This window comes from Temnothorax nylanderi, unplaced genomic scaffold (assembly GCF_030848795.1).
Source record: "Temnothorax nylanderi isolate EJ_2023f unplaced genomic scaffold, tnyl_v1.0 TNYL_tig0003_pilon, whole genome shotgun sequence".
Classification (NCBI taxonomy): Eukaryota; Metazoa; Arthropoda; class Insecta; order Hymenoptera; family Formicidae; genus Temnothorax; species Temnothorax nylanderi.
This window is the reverse complement of record NW_027249065.1, coordinates 2,710,459-2,726,209: the sequence shown is the minus strand read 5'-3', so window position 1 is coordinate 2,726,209 and position 15,751 is coordinate 2,710,459. Positions and strand designations below refer to the sequence as shown.

The following is a 15,751-nucleotide window of genomic DNA, read 5'->3' as shown; positions in this document are numbered from 1 at the left end:
TGGAGAACGAGCTAGGCGAATCAAGCCACATCTTTGGGAGCTTTCCAGCAAGCGACACAAGTCGACACAAACGTCGTTCTATCTTTCTATTTTAGCAATGAGTAACAAAGACAAAACGACACTTGTGTCGACTTGTGTCGCTTGCTGGAAAGCTCCCTTAATGCCCGTATCAGACTACGGATTGGGATTGAGATTGGATTGAAATTTGACCAATCAGAGCAAAGTTTACTAAACTTGAGATCAGTTTTCTCTGTTCTGATTGATTAAATTTCAATCCAATCTCAATCCCAATCCGTAGTCTGATACGGGCTTAACGCTGTCGCTAGAGAGAGAGAGAGAGAGGCGCAATCAGCCCATGGCTCCACCGACGTATAGTTGGCAAACAAATTAAAAATTATTGAAAATTATCTTATCCAATCGTTTGGAAATCATTTGGAGATATTTGGAAAAAACTTTTCAGAGAGTTTGGAAAACCATACAATAATCACAATTAATTAAAATCAATTAAGCGTATAATTAGCAGAAAGTGTCTAAAAAATATGTTTTTTTAATCCAATCGCTCCAGAATCATTTGGATAAAGTGTCGATATAATTTTTATTATTTCGAAAACAACTCTATTCTAATAAAAATTAATTAAAGGCGTCCAACGGCGAGTATGCTTCACGGGCTTGGAAAAATTAGCGGGGTAAGAAGACCCTGTTGAGCTTGACTCTATTCGGGAACGTACGGCCGTACGTTCTCGATTCAAGCAACGCGATTGGTCGAAATTTTACTGTTACTGTTACGAAAAAGTGTGTGTCCGGGGCTTAACTCGTAACGGACCCCTACACAAAAACAGTAAGCAGTATGCAATAGTATGTGCTCACCACGTGTTCCAACATTCCTTGTCTTTCGTGATTTTTTCATTCTATACGGAAAAAATCAAAACTACCTTGCTGATAAACAGTAAGTAGTATGAAAATCGATAGAAATTAGTTTTACTGATTAATTTTTTGATTCAGTTCCAATTAAGTTAAATTTCCGGTAGATAATTAATTTTTTTTATTCACTGTGTGATCTTTTGTGAACTTAGCTATAACCTATATGTCCTATATCAAACAATGAGATAAAAGATACATTAAATAAATAAAAAAATACATTTTGAAAAATTTTAGTCATTTAAAAGCGTAAGCGTAAAAGTGTAGCGAACGTAAGCAATTTAAATTTTGCAATTTTTTTTTGGTGCACGTGTACGTGTGTATGTCGTATGTTCTTCTACCGTGTGAAACACAGTACCACGTGGTGGAACATGTTATAACGCGTATCGGAAAATGAGATAAAAGATACATTGAGTGAGATAAAAAATACATTTCGGAAAATCTTAAATCCATTGTACAATAACTGAAAGAGTATGCGGTAAGACGTAAGCAGTAAAAGTTGACCAACTACAATCGATTATTCTTGGATTGTAAAAATCTTATTAGTCAATAGCTTACTGCTTACGCGTCTTACATCTACTCTTACGACTATTGTAGAATGGAACTTTATAGTCATTTAGAAACTAAGCGCAAGTCTGGCGAATGTGAGCAATCTAAATTGTGTAATTTTTTTGTTCTTTCTTTTGTGCTCGTGCACGTGTGTGCCACGCGTGATAGTAGAAGAACACACAGCTCCCGATATTTCAGATTTATAAAAGAACATTTTTCTACATTAACAAAATTAAAAAATAACTGTTATTTTCTTTAAAATAATTAATTATTTAATAATGATATTCAACACACATGCAGACTATGTAATAATGGCTGCGGTCCACTTGACGCTACAAATGCTCCGAAGCATTCCTTTTCTCCTTTCTTTCAATGAAGACAGAAGGAGAAGAAGAACGCTTCGAAGCATTTGTAGCGTCAAATGGACCGCGGCCAATGTCAGTACTGAGCAATGCGAATGGAAGCAAGATAAACTTATTGTTAGATTATACATATAATCTTAACGCTATAATTATAAATATATATGATATTATAATGCATTTTAGCATATGCTAAAAAAGAAAGGATTATTATTCTTCATATTTTTTGTCTTCTTTTAGAGAGACAATATGACAACCCACAATAAATCTTCATATTGCGAGAGTTGTAGTCGATATCCCTATGTCGACAGAGTATCCGTAGGAGAAGAGGATAGTGTTGACTTTATCTATCAATTTGTGAAGAAAAGATTTGTTGCCGTGGACCATAAGAGTCTTAGCATATTCCATACTGCCCCTGACATAATTGGGCCACCCAAATTTCAAAATTACGGACAACCATTTCATTTACCCATCTCTTTTTGTGATGTCGAGGTACGTGAATTTTCTGGTACTACCTATCTCTGTTATAGTCCTGTACAAAGTAATCGCTATATATTATATGTTACAAGATTTTCTACTATTTGACAATTTTGATTTTCTAATATAGAGGATAATTTCAATATCTCCATGGCAAAACAAAAATTTCACGAGATCCATTGATGGGCCGCTACCATTCTTATGCGATTATGATGCGACAAAAAGATATATTGGTATGTCATATTTAAATCAATAAATAAGATATTGTTAAGGAAGATACGCTTTTGCTGAGAAAGGAGTAAATATAATAATATTTTCTATTTAAAGATATCGAGTTTCATGAAGCTGTATATCCAATCAGAGTCTGTATTTACGAAATATGTAATCCTGGAAGCGTAATTCAAATTTCGGCTCAAGATTCCAATAATCACTGGATTCAGTTGTGGGATGAATCGTTTCAGATTGTACCCCCGAAATCAAGATTATTTTCTCCACCGTTGTCGCATCCGTGCGACTTTAAAACCAAAATGCTCAGACTAACATTTAAATATAGTACACAGGTCTCTTACACAAAGCTAGATGCTGTGATGCTTATCGGAACATCAGATTTGATTTCCCCTAAAAATCCTAATAAGAGTTTTACTAATCTAATCAAAGAATTTAACTGCATGTACTCTCCACACCACGACGATGTTCATAATTTAACAGCAGATTCAAAAAGTGCACACTTGGATATAGTTCATCTGCAACAGAATTTTTCCAAATACTGTGTTATTTGTAAAAGGTATTATTATTATCGACATTAAATAATATTTGAATCCATTTTTTCTGTTAATAATAAAAATTAATTTAAAAATTAATTTGTTCCGATAATATTTGCAGCGACATAAGAAAGGTTTCTTATAAGAATAATTTGAAGCACAAAAAGGTATCTCAGGAGGTAATCCCTGGTTATGAACAACCTCTTGATCAGAGATATCCGCGTCGTATTTTATTGAAAAGTAATTCGAATTGTGCCAAGAGAGTGAAACTCTTATTGGATGAATCCAAGGAGCTATCACGTTGCAGTTTATCTGCGCTTCCGGTAAAGTATTCTAAGAAGTCTATTTCTCATCACAATATTTATTACAATGACATTTCGTACTTTGAGTATTAAAGTATTTATTTTGTATTACATTAATTATATTTTATCTTTACAGAATGAAATACTACTAGAAATATTTAAATACTTAGATGTGGTAACATTATGCCGCATGAATGAAGTAAATAATAGGCGCTTTGATATTTTAACACGGGATCCTCTACTCTATACACGTTTGAACATACGATGTATTAGGTCTGACGAATATATGTGCGATATATTTCGTTATTTTACACCTAGATGTAAATATTTGCAACAATTAGATCTTACAGGATGCATCTTTGATGTTAATGATCTCGTAAACTTTCTTGATAATTGCGGCAGGCGTTTAACGCATTTAAGATTAAGTCACTTACCTTTATTGACTCGTCGCTTCATCGACTGTGGCTTTTTCCTTAATCCTGTCCTACTTAAAACTTCAGAGACATGCAAAAATTTGAAAGGTATATGCATATAATATATATATATATAATTGTCAAGATTATTGGTAAATTGTATAACAATTTGTAATACAAATTTTTCTTAGAATTGGATCTGAGTTATTTTATGATAGACGATGAAGGATTTTCATATCTCGAGAGGCTAAATAATTTGGAACATTTAAACCTTTCTCATACTGGAGTAAGTACCAAACGTCTTTGCAAAATACTGCAAAATAATCAACGGATGCGTCAGTTATGGACAGACCGGATAATTTTGATAGACGGGATAAACGATGCAGTTCTAATAGAGTTGGGAAATTCGTGTCGTGACTTGGAAGTAATATATTTATTGTACACACGTGATCTTACATCTCAGGGTTTAAATGCTCTCGCTAACTGTAAGAATTTACAAAAAGTGCACCTTGATCTGTAAGTGTGTGTGCTACATTTTCTTTTAAAACACATTATTGTATTCTTTATTGAAATTTGTTTGCTTCTTTTGCGAGCATCTTGAAAAAGTTACATGAATTTTCTCTTTGCAATTAAAGTACTGTACTAATTACATCATTTTTGTTACAGACGCGGTGATTATTCAGTTACTGATGATAGTTTATTTAAATTACTTTCCTCTTATCAAAACTTGCAAGAAGTTTATTTGTCCGATGCTGTCCTCACAGATCACCGATTGGAATTACTAGCACAGTGCAAAAACTTAAAAAAGTTATATCTTTTTGACGCGGAACTTGATATGCCTGATAATTGTTCCGTTATTTTGAAACAATGTCCTAAACTGCAGGAGTTTTATTTTATGTTCTGTAATATAAATAAATTGGCTAATCAATTGGTTAATCAATGGAAGGAAAGATATCCGCACGTGTCCGTCTATACAATCTGCAATGCCGTCTTGAATAATTGAAATAGTTGTGTTTAATAGTTTAGTACAAATCAAATTTACTTTTTATATTTTTTTACTTACAAATTTTGTAAAAATTATTTGATAAATTAGGTTTCAAATAAGTTAATGTTTAATAAAAACGAAATATTCACATTTATTTATAGTTTTGTTATTTTTGAACCGTTTTAGCTTTCTTTTCTTTTTCATAATTTGAATTTTTTGGGCGATGGTGTCATTTCTTTGTTTGAAATAATTGTTCAGCGAAATACTAGAAAAACTACATTAATAACATCGTTAGTAAATTCTTGATATTTTTTTTCCGCAACCGTAATGTTTCTTTCGTTTAGAAATAGATCTCCAGCTGTGATACTTTTTCTAGTTACAGTTTCTAAAACAGCTTTCCGTAAAGTTCGTTGTACAAATTTATTTTTATACTGTTCTGAAATAAACTCATGAAAGCTACTATAAATATTGGCAGAATTTGTCCGCTGTTTCCTCTTGAAAATTACACTATAATCTTATTTAATTTTAAAAAATCCATCGTTTCTCCATAAAATAAAAAATGTGTACACTTTTAGAATAAAATAGCTCGAAGTATTCGAACCTTCCCACTATTGTATCATATTTCTCGTTACATGCGAGGCTCTGTGTGGCGCTACTGTACGGCCTCTAGCGTGGTCGTGGCAGGTCGTGGTCTAGAGAAAATCGCCGTCATTGCGCCTCTCATCTTTCTCTCTACTGTGTCGCGTTCCGTGCTATCCGTAAAAACGGCTATGCAGCCTAGACGAGATGAATCGGGCCTAAGGGCGACTTTAATTAGGCCCGATTAATTTAATCGGCCAATGAATTCGACCGAGGACCACTATTTTCAACGTCTTGTTGAAAATAGCGGCCCCGAATCGCTTGCAGCAAAATTACCAGCTGTCTAATTCGTTTTCCCTCTAATTCAACCTTTTTTTTTAATGTGTCAGACAATAAAAGATTAATAATTTCACGTTAACAGGATAGGAATATTATTTGATAGCTTAATTACCGTTTAAGTTAATTAGAGTTTAATTGAAATCACTCTAAAAGCCTATATCAGATTTTCCAGCTCAACTCTTCTTTCATTTTTCAATATTAAATCTTAATTCGCAGTCGTTAAACTGTTAAATATGCGATTGTTTTAATAAGAAAACTAGCGAATTGAAACAGAGTAAGCAAATCGATATATTTTTTTTAAGTTTTAAAAGCTTTGAGAGAGTTCTCAATTGTGATTGGGTGATAATTAACTGTTGGACTAAAATAGGTTCCTTAAACTAGATCTATTAATTTGGTAATAGACTCCGTATTCTCCCGAGTTTAAAGCTTCTATAGCTCAACGAGTTCAGAATATGGACATATTCAGAATACCCTGTTTCATGTCACTAGTATAGTTCATTAAATAGTCCATTGTAAATTATCATAGATTATTGTTCGTTTGCTTATTCAAAACGCAAAACGCTCATAATGTAATACCGCAATTTAATGGCTCAATTGTAAAACAGGCATATTTTTCTTATAAATAATCATTGTTTAAATATAATTATAAATGATACATAGGAGGTAAATAATTAAACCTTATGAGGTTTTTATCCACATACCAATATCTACATAGTTCGCATTTTTTACGCTAGTCGATCAATTTCATATCTCCTTGAGGATTGTATATAATAGTATATATGTATCCATTGCATAAATTGGTGTAATACGTGTTTATATAATGTAAACTTATTTTTATAATTGATCTCTCCTGCGTACCCTTCTAATCTGAAGGCATATTAGCGAGAGCTTTTAATGTTTCACATCTTTTGCTATTCATATCAGACTTCACTTATTAGTCAATATTTATGTAAACGGAAGCAGTAGTAGTAAATACCTTATCAAAGATTACGGTACGTGTCTACTTTCTTTTTAATATCGCTCTTAAAATAGCTGTAAATAATAGTATCGTATCACACAATCAATCAATCTAATCAATGCAATCTGAAAAAATTGTCAAGTCCGGTATCCTCCGCTCTTTCGTCTTCAGTTTTGGCAGCTAGACTTTCAAGATCAGGAGTAGCTGCCTCTGCAGTAATCGGATAAGACGCTGCTGCTTCTTCTTGCCCTTCTTCGTTATCCATATTGCTAATAGGAAACTGGAATAGCATATAACATATTTAATATTCACTTTGCCACTTACAATTAGTTTTGAAACAAATTTGAGAGAAAAAAAAGATATACTTTTTGATTTCCCGAAGCTTCAGGTCTCGATTGATCGGCTTCCGCTAAGTCCTCATTATAACCGGGTTTAGCATTAGAAGCGGAAGGGACAGCACTCGCAGAGTCAAGTGAAAATGCTCCCTAACAATATTAGAAATTATAGTTTAGAGAAATATTTCTCTGTAATATATTATATTCGAGCCTTTCTACTTTATTGATATTATTATTTACCGGTATTTCCAAATGTTCTATTAATGGTACTTGAGACGAAGCTGGAGAAGAGGCAGTGTCTACATGAGACGTCGCAACCAATTCCATCATGGACGCATGATTTTCCAAAGTAAAGGTCGCACCGATATCCGAGTCTTCGTCGCTAGACTGACAACTTTCGCTTGGAGTTAAGTCAGGTGCTTCGTTCTGCAACAAATGTTAATTGATAGCTAATTTAATATTATATGGAATGATTTATAAAGATACATACTGTACTCTGCAGATCATATACTAACCAATGGATTATTTAATGTTTGTTTGTCCTGTAATGCACGTAACGATCTTAACAAATGAGGTCGCAATCTGTGATCCTCGCTAATGGCCTTGATCTCTCTCAAAATAATTATTAAGTAATCGGGTCGCCTCCTGTTCACTGCGATGAGCGAACTGATTGCCTCCTTCATTTCTGAACTGTTTATTGTAAAATCGAGAACATATTATATATATGAATACGTATAAAAACTACATAATAATTGCATTTGAGAAATCTCAAAAAGGATTCAAACCTTGAATTATTAAAAAGATTATCATCGTTCATCGCAGACGGTAATCGGAAAGAACTGTGAGCTTCCTCCCAAAGATTATCGACTTGTTGAGACACCTCATTTGCTATGATATTACTGCGGATAGTAGCGTTTTCTCTATCCTGTTGTTGTAAATTTGACAATTGTAAATTTGGCAATTGTAGGTTCAATGAATATTGCGTTTCCGCGCCGGTTAATGGTAGAGGTAAGTTGTCAGACCCCTGTTCTCGATTCCGCTTATCTTTTCTAGAAGCAAATAAAAGATATTACATAAGAAGTATATATACTCTAATTGTCAATGTAATTAACTTTATATTGCATACATTAACGAACTGTTAACGCTGCTTCCGCTTGTATTAGTCGTGTTTGCGGAACACGCCGAATTTGCTATAGCCGTCGGAGGATCAGTCATTGTCTTCACATTTCCTGAGAGCAGATTCTGTCGGGAATAACTGAAAATTTCAAAAAAATATATACATAATATTAAGACAAATGTGTGGCGTATATATTTTTGTGTTTAGGCAAAAATTCGCAGATCTCATATTAAGGTCAATTACCAATCGTTAATCAAAAAGGTTTATTATAAAATTTTAAAGAAGGACTTGAAACTGCAATTAAATCGTAAGAGAAAATTTCAATGTTAACACAATCTCATTGTCATTACATGCATTAATATTAATCATCGAAAGATTTACATTGATGATACTATCCAAACCTCAATCCAAAATCATTTACATACCTATGTATTACCTACCAATAATAGTTTTCCTTATTTATTTTCGTTTGTAACCACCGGATTAGGTAATTGAACTTATAATATAGACTATACGTGCTTATTACAGTCTCTTAAACAAGGGTAATGATAAGAGAGTAAGAAGTATAAGACAGAAAATGTTGCAAAGGTAGATTGTGATGTTTATTACTAAATGAAATGCGATACATTAGATTTACAGAAAAATGGAAAATGGATGCGATCAATCTGGCAACTATGAAATATCATGGACAAATATGGAGTAGAAAAAATATGGAATAGTAATTACAGATCTTCTAAAGTTCGCCTATTGTCACTATTGCGCAATTATCAAAATCAGTGATTATTAATAAATTTTATTTTAATAATAATTTTAATAACAATTTTATTAATATTCCATATTTATCTGTCTTCCTCTATTACAGTAATCACACTTGAAATCGGATTTAATAACAAGTATATTTTTAGAAAAAATCTCTATAGTCAGGTAAAAATTTAATTATGAAAGAGTAGATATACGCAATAAAATATCTGCTTTTTTCACAAGTCTACCGTTTTACAATGCACAAATATTGAAATTAACTCATTAATAAATCAAAACTAACGAGACACACATATTCGTCAACTTATGAGTCAATCTTTTTACCTTCGAAAATTGTCCCAGTAGTTATTCGCTCTATTACCAGGAGGAACTTGATTGTTCAATTGTTGCTGCTGTTGCTGCTGCGAGTTAGAGCTAACTATCGGAGTATGCGATAATGCCGCTGAGGAATTAGGTAGCGACACGAGATTCGGTAAGGATGAACTGGGAGGTAAGGTCGCGTCCAACGTATCGCCGAGATTGTGGACGCTACGGCTTAGATTAGAATGTTCCTCCAAATTTTCAGCATTGTTGGCGCGCTGCGGAGCATGATTTTGTGATCGCAGCTGCAGATCGGCAATGGCAGCGCGCATGGATTGCAATTCGCGTTGCTGCGACCACAGAAGCTGACAGCACTGTTGCATCGTCGTACCCATCATTTGCAACTGATGGGCTTGCGAACCCAATAATAATTGCCGATAATACTCGACCGTGGCTGTAACGAAAGAAACACGTTAACTTCTCCCTCTTTTTAAAAATGATTTAAGTGTATCTTCAAGATGACGCTTTACCAGTTTGTCCTTGATTAATAGACGGAGGTGGTACAGGGCAGGCCCATAAATTTCCAACAACTCCGCCATTCTCGATAGCAGCAGGTGGACCGATATCCAATAAATTTTCTGACGTAGATACACCGTCTACGCTCTGCTCGTTAGAACCTCCTGTACCTATGCAAAATATGCAAGATAAAGAGTGCTTGATATCATCATTGTCATAGTACATAATAATAATAATAATTACCTGCAGCGGCAGAAGATGGCCAGATATTTGCAGGTGTGCTGGTATGACTAGCTTGCGAACCGGAGCTCCTTTGACTGTTTTGATCTAACGCCTGAATATCCCGATTCATATTGGAAGGCTGTGTTGGTTCCTATTTATTCGAAAGATATATGTATGTAATAAATGCGTGATTACATAAGAATTACATAAAAAATATAAAGTTTGTAAACCTTTCTTATAAGATCTTCAAGTTGACTTCTTTTTGCTTGCTTAGATTGACTCTCCGTACTGGCATTACAACTCTGCTTCTTTTCGTTTGCGCTTAGAGGTATAAGCGCTGGAGGTGGACGAGAGAACGAGCAGTTCGAAGAAGCAGGGTGAGCGGTTGCAGATAATGGTTGTTTCAAACGTTGTTGCAATTCGGCTCGCGTAGTTTGTAGCAAGGCCGATTGTTCTTTAAGCTCTGACGTCAGCGCCTAGAAAATGAGCAAAGTGCTGTAGTGTACATTATATTAAAATTATGTTATTGTGAGATTGTCGACATTACTCGTATATCTGAAATGTTAGACTCGAAACATCGAAGTTTTTGATTGACATCATTGCTTCTCTCAAACGGGACATTTGCCATATCCTCGGTAATCCCATCTGTTCCATTTTCATCGTGCGCGTCGATATCCTGCTCGGGTTCGGAAGAAGAGTCGATAGAATCGCGAATTTTCGTACTGTCTTCCATTAGAGCCTTTATATGTGCAAGCTGCGCTTTCATCGTCTCCAATTCCGCGGCTTTATCCTTCATTGTGTTTCTTGAACCTTCCGAGCTCTGGACAATTAATACAAATGCGATAACAACGAATGATAAATAAAATTTACAAATCACAAATAAGAAAATCTCACAAATATGAAATTTGCGCAATGGCTCTGTATCGTCCTCATCGCCACCGATAAGATCCGAAAAGTTCGATAAAACGATAAGTTAACTAAGAATGTCTTCAGCGGTTATAAAACGTTCGTACCCACTGGTATATCGTGCAGAACTGTTAGTAAATAAGAAAGAATATCAAGCGACAGACATCAGTACACTTTTTTTTTAGAAGGGAGTACAGTTAGTTGTAGTCAACAAAGGACAAAATTGGATATGACGTATGTATACAATAAAGTATATAAGTTTCATATTTGTGAAGTACGTATTATCTAAGTAAATTTGTATCATATGAAATAAAAATAAAAACTAACACAACTGCCTCTATCGGACGTCTCTATGGCTTGTAATTCCGCTACAAGATGATCCATTTGTTTCTTCTTTGTCTGTAGTTGCACCAATTTGCCTCGCAACACCGCAGTTTCCGATTCAAGTTGCTCGACATTAGAAGGACTCGGCAGGGATGCACGATTGTCTTCCCACGTAGCGGAATTGGGCGTATTCTGATTCTCCTGTTGCAGAAGCATTTGCTGCGCCTGACGCGCCTTGTTCAATCTTTCTCTGACGCACATCTGCATGTCCGCCAAGTTGGCTTGTTGCTCTTGCAACTGCGCGAGTTTGTTCTGATATTCTTCCATATTCCTCCGTAATTGGATGTCTCTGCTAGCATCGCCACATTCATCTATGTCTCCATTTTCGCCGTTCTACATGTGTGTATGCACAAAATATTATAATTATAAGATATTCAATTTCATAAAATCAATCTGTGTGTGTGTGTGTGTGTGTTTCGATATAACATTAAAGACTAATAACCTCGTCAGAAATTCCATGATTATGATACTGCTCCAATAATTTGGAGAGCTTGGTCTCACTGTCGTGAAGATCGTCCACCATTCTACTTAACTTTTCGCTCTGAGCTTGTGCGCGCTATAAAATACATTTATTGTAATATACAAATAAATAGTATATTGTGCACCAAGGGGCGAAAGTAGCGTTTTTCAGACGAGTGTGAAGTTTGCCGCCCGAGCCGAAGGCCGTTTTCGGTCCTAAGCTTAGATCTTAGGCAGCTCAATATGAATTTCCGTGTATATGTATTATTATAAAATACATATCACACGAGTCTGAAAAAGCTTTCGCCCCGAGGTGCACACGATATTTTTCACAATACCTTTACGGAAAGTTCGACTTCCATGCCTAGAAAGAGGCGAGAGTGGTCAATTTCACGTCAAGGCGGCATAGCGGGCGGAAAGTAACCACTTTCCTCCCTGTTTAGCGGGTGGAAAGTGGTCACTTTCCGCCCTAGGGAGGAAAGTGGTTACTTTCCGCCCGCTATGCCGCCTTGGCGTGAAATTGACCGCTTTCGCTCCTCTCTACAGGCATGGAAAGTCGAACTTTCCGTGGAGGTGTTGTGAAAAAGTAATTTAAACACAATCTTCTACATACAATATAAAATATAAAATATTTGCGATACTATTGTGCATAAATGATACTCACAGGATCAGAGGATTGACTAAGAGAGTCTATCATTGTTGCAGTGACTCTGATGTAGTCTCTGATCTGATTTAAACGACTTTCTACTTGGTTTCTATCGGGCTTGAAAAAAAAATAGAATTAAAATTTAAAAAAAATTATATAATTATAATAAAATTAAAATGACAGAAAAAAAACTACAATTTAAAATAGAAATATTTAGATGCGGTGAATACAGGATAGTACCATCTTATTCACATTGGAGGGCTTCGTTCCCTGTAATCGTGACGGTGACTGAGTTCCGGGATCAGAAAATGGTACCATTTTTAGCCAAGGGGTGTAGTCTTCTGTACTGTAATTGCACTGTCTCGCCGAGTTGTGCGATGCTGCGACAAGTAAAATTACAAATTACGACTGAGTACACGACATAAGAGGTAGAATTAAATATATACGCTCACCAAAATCAGGTAAGTCTTGGTACGTAGCAAAGTATGAAGAAAGCAGTTGAGAGGAAGCTGATCTCGTGTTGCTGTTCTTCGCTTCCCTCGGTACTCTTGGTTCACGCTCGCATTCACTTGCTACTTGCCAGTCCAGCTGACACTAATATATAAACGTTTTTAGCGTTAAAGTATTGCAGACGTAGAGCGGAAATGGGCTTGTGGGTGTGTTGGAAGAAATGCTCGCAGCTCTACTGCGGATTCACCTCCGTGGATATGTATTCTTAGAGTGAGAAACGCCCCACCACTCTACAGCCTATTAATAGACCGAATTCGACACTGCTGAGAGCGGCTTAATAGCGTATCTCTATCGGAGTAGGCTTCGGGCGTCTTCTCCCACTAAATATCATTCAACTTAGAATTCAACTTATTTATAATCATTTCCTTTTTCGATCTATCCATCACAATTATTCTCTCATCGTTACTCATTCATATCTAACTCATCGACAACTAAATATGCTCGATAACTTATAAATAAATAACTTAAATGAATGTTTAGCGAGTATTAAAAATTATGGATCTTATTCATTATACAGAGAGAGACAAATTGCAATTTTTTTTCTGCCTGAAAGCTCTACAGCGATTATTTTTAACATAAAATGATTCCACAGGAATTTCAAACTTTCTTCGTGATGCGAGATCCATCCCACACTGCCTAATGCTCGCAGGGTGAAACGAGGTCTATTATTATACAGTTCCACATGGGTTTCCAACTTTCCACGTGAACCGTACGTACAATAATAGACTTTGTTTTACGGTGCGAGCACTGGGCGATATGAGGTGGACCTTACTCGCATTGTGAAACTGTACAATAACAAACCTACTTTTGCTCTGCAAGCATCGAACGCTGTGGGATGGACCTCACGTGGACAACCATATGGAACTGTTGTAACGTGATGAATTATATACGAAACGAAACTAGAACCGTGACTTCAACAATATATGTCAAGATCAAGACCACTGAAGCTAACCACAATTGGTAGTGACACCTGTACAATGAATAAGATCCAAAATTATAAATTGCACGAAATAAAGCTCAAACGGCCCACAATATTAATAACAATTTCCTTTCTTTAACCAGCAAAAAGATAATTAACTAAAAGAACATATATATATAAAACACAATATTTTGTCATTTTCTCTCGATGCGCGTGGACCGCACGTGCATCTCTCAGTCTACCTGAACAAAACAAGGAAAACAAACTCCTGCGGGGGGGGGGGGAGCAAAGCTCCTGATGGATTTTTACCAAGTTATTAAAGTGCGGATAGCCGTAATGAGCCGAGCGGTTCGCGAGCTGCCGATTAGCCGCGGATCGCTCCCGGTTCCTGTCGTTTCTGCGATTGCTCTTCGGCAGGGTGCCCGTGTTGCGCGGGGCTCCGCCTCCACCGCTGCTTCCGCCGCTGCCGCCGCCGCCGCCGCCGTTGATACCGGGCGACATCGTCGTTCCCCTCGCGCGAGGCGTTCTCTCCCGAGAGTGCGGGACTATGACCGCGAGACTATGAGACTTAACCTCACCGCACAGCTGACACCGTCCGCGCGACGACTCCTGGACTTCCTCCGGAGGAAACCGGACGAGAACGGACGCGAGACGTTCTCGCGGGAGGCGAGCGAGAGGAGTCGAGGACCCTCGGCGAGAACGACCGTGCGGAAAGATCGGAGACGCGATCCCCACGGTGATCGCGAAATCACGCACGTCCGGCTGGTCTTACGTCAAAATACTTGGCAGACGATGCCGAAAGAATCGGGAATACGTTATAAATAGAAACGTCCGTGCATCGACGTGACTCGTTGCGATATCGAGAGACACGTCGGCTTGTATCCTGGCGGTATCCCCGGACGACGTTGATCAGTTGCGTTTTCCTAACGCGCCGACACTGCGGCCATTTTTAAATGTCCCTCGACGGCTCGACACTCGACACTGCACCGCGATCTATAGCCTCTATAGGGGGTGACTTTTATTTGATCAAACGCCGATTAAAGTCAATCGGCAATTAGCTCGTCAAAAGCTAACTTGCGCAACTTTGTTAAAGTGGATAGAATTATTAATTCTTTATTGATTAACAGTTTGGGGACCAATTAAAAATATCAAGAAGACTTTGGAAGGAATGAAAGATGAAAGAAAAGAGAGGGGTTTAAAAATGTTTATATACGTGCGAGTTTTTGTTCCGGAATTTTGATGCAATTTCTGGTGAAAAAATTTGTCAGGAATATTTTCTTAGAAATTTTCTAAGAATTTCTCATATTTTAGAATTATGAGAAATTCTGAAAAATATGTAAAATTTATCAGATACTTTTAGAAATAATTGGTTGAAGATTTTCAGAATATTTAACATATAATTATTAAATATCTATCTTATTTTAAGCAGAAAGTGTCGCTGGGTGCAGATGGAGTTACAAGATGATCCAATAAGTACCAATTAAGCATCGATCCAGTTACATTTACACATCTTCTCACTCAATTCTACTCAATATAACGTAGCTACACGGAGAGAATTTTCTCTTAAAATTTACCCTGAAATCATGGTAGTTGTGGGACAACATGTACCACCAAGAATTTAATGCGAGCTATTCTGATTATAATATCTATCATAATAAAAAATATTAATATCTATTACATTAAAATAGAAAATATGTTTGATTAATTTTACTAAAATATATCTAGGAAATTTCAATAATTTTTCAAAATTTACCAATCTGCTTGGTAATTTTTATCACGTCGTTTGTAAAATGTCTTTTGTATATTTTAAAAATTTCTTTGGTTGCCGTTTTCCCAAGTTTGTAGTGAATATAAGGGTAAAATATAACAAAAAATTCTCTCCGTGTATGTATTATACATATTGCATTTACATTGTTGGGCGAAGAAATTATAATATGTATAAGAGTAAATTATATCAGATGTAACTGCAGTACTGCTGATGCTCGGTGTTTACTGAGGAGCACGCGCGACGCGCGACTCCCGCGTCCCGACTCCCGCG

At 36.2% G+C, this 15,751-nt stretch overlaps 2 protein-coding genes across 4 annotated transcripts; one reads left to right on the top strand and one right to left on the bottom strand.

Annotated features, from left to right (window-relative positions):
* The first annotated feature begins 617 nt into the window (after positions 1 to 617).
* LOC139771905 (F-box/LRR-repeat protein 4-like) lies at positions 618 to 5,370 on the top strand. 3 transcript variants are annotated; one of them, XR_011718011.1, is made up of 9 exons: positions 618 to 946; positions 2,067 to 2,318; positions 2,434 to 2,536; positions 2,631 to 3,087; positions 3,186 to 3,387; positions 3,503 to 3,887; positions 3,971 to 4,065; positions 4,148 to 4,295; positions 4,446 to 5,370. XR_011718011.1 is itself a non-coding variant. In XM_071705091.1 (8 exons), the coding sequence occupies exons 2-8, from the start codon at positions 2,076 to 2,078 to the stop codon at positions 4,452 to 4,454; spliced, it is 1,494 nt and encodes a 497-aa protein (XP_071561192.1). In that variant the 5' UTR covers positions 621 to 946; positions 2,067 to 2,075; the 3' UTR covers positions 4,455 to 5,370. The 3 variants fall into 3 exon arrangements, 2 of the variants coding, with proteins under 2 accessions (XP_071561192.1, XP_071561198.1); XM_071705091.1 differs by lacking the exon at positions 4,148 to 4,295 and having other exon boundaries at positions 621 to 946; XM_071705097.1 differs by lacking the exons at positions 618 to 946; positions 4,148 to 4,295 and adding an exon at positions 1,125 to 1,190.
* An 877-nt stretch (positions 5,371 to 6,247) lies between these two features.
* Cmb (combover) lies at positions 6,248 to 14,771 on the bottom strand. The gene is made up of 17 exons (XM_071705077.1): positions 14,023 to 14,771; positions 12,737 to 12,878; positions 12,525 to 12,664; positions 12,303 to 12,401; positions 11,622 to 11,735; positions 11,123 to 11,512; positions 10,437 to 10,709; positions 10,120 to 10,365; positions 9,911 to 10,040; positions 9,682 to 9,837; positions 9,176 to 9,605; positions 8,102 to 8,230; positions 7,761 to 8,024; positions 7,491 to 7,665; positions 7,216 to 7,401; positions 7,006 to 7,125; positions 6,248 to 6,920 (listed from the first exon to the last, which is right to left on the bottom strand). Exons 1-17 carry the CDS (start codon positions 14,212 to 14,214, stop codon positions 6,756 to 6,758), a joined length of 3,351 nt encoding a protein of 1,116 aa, XP_071561178.1. The 5' UTR covers positions 14,215 to 14,771; the 3' UTR covers positions 6,248 to 6,755.
* Between the last annotated feature and the right edge of the window lie 980 nt (positions 14,772 to 15,751).

Excerpts from the sequence above, each read along its gene's own strand:
- LOC139771905 (XM_071705091.1), top strand. The coding sequence starts at position 2,076 with ATGACAACCCACAATAAATCTTCATATTGCGAGAGTTGTAGTCGATAT. Across the intron at positions 2,537-2,630 it reads TGCGACAAAAAGATATATTG|ATATCGAGTTTCATGAAGCT; the intron begins GTATGTCATATT and ends TTCTATTTAAAG. Across the intron at positions 3,888-3,970 it reads GACATGCAAAAATTTGAAAG|AATTGGATCTGAGTTATTTT; the intron begins GTATATGCATAT and ends AATTTTTCTTAG.
- Cmb (XM_071705077.1), bottom strand. The coding sequence starts at position 14,214 with ATGTCGCCCGGTATCAACGGCGGCGGCGGCGGCGGCAGCGGCGGAAGC. Across the intron at positions 11,736-12,302 it reads TTAGTCAATCCTCTGATCCT|CGCGCACAAGCTCAGAGCGA; the intron begins GTGAGTATCATT and ends TGTATTTTATAG. Across the intron at positions 10,041-10,119 it reads TTGAAGATCTTATAAGAAAG|GAACCAACACAGCCTTCCAA; the intron begins GTTTACAAACTT and ends TCGAATAAATAG.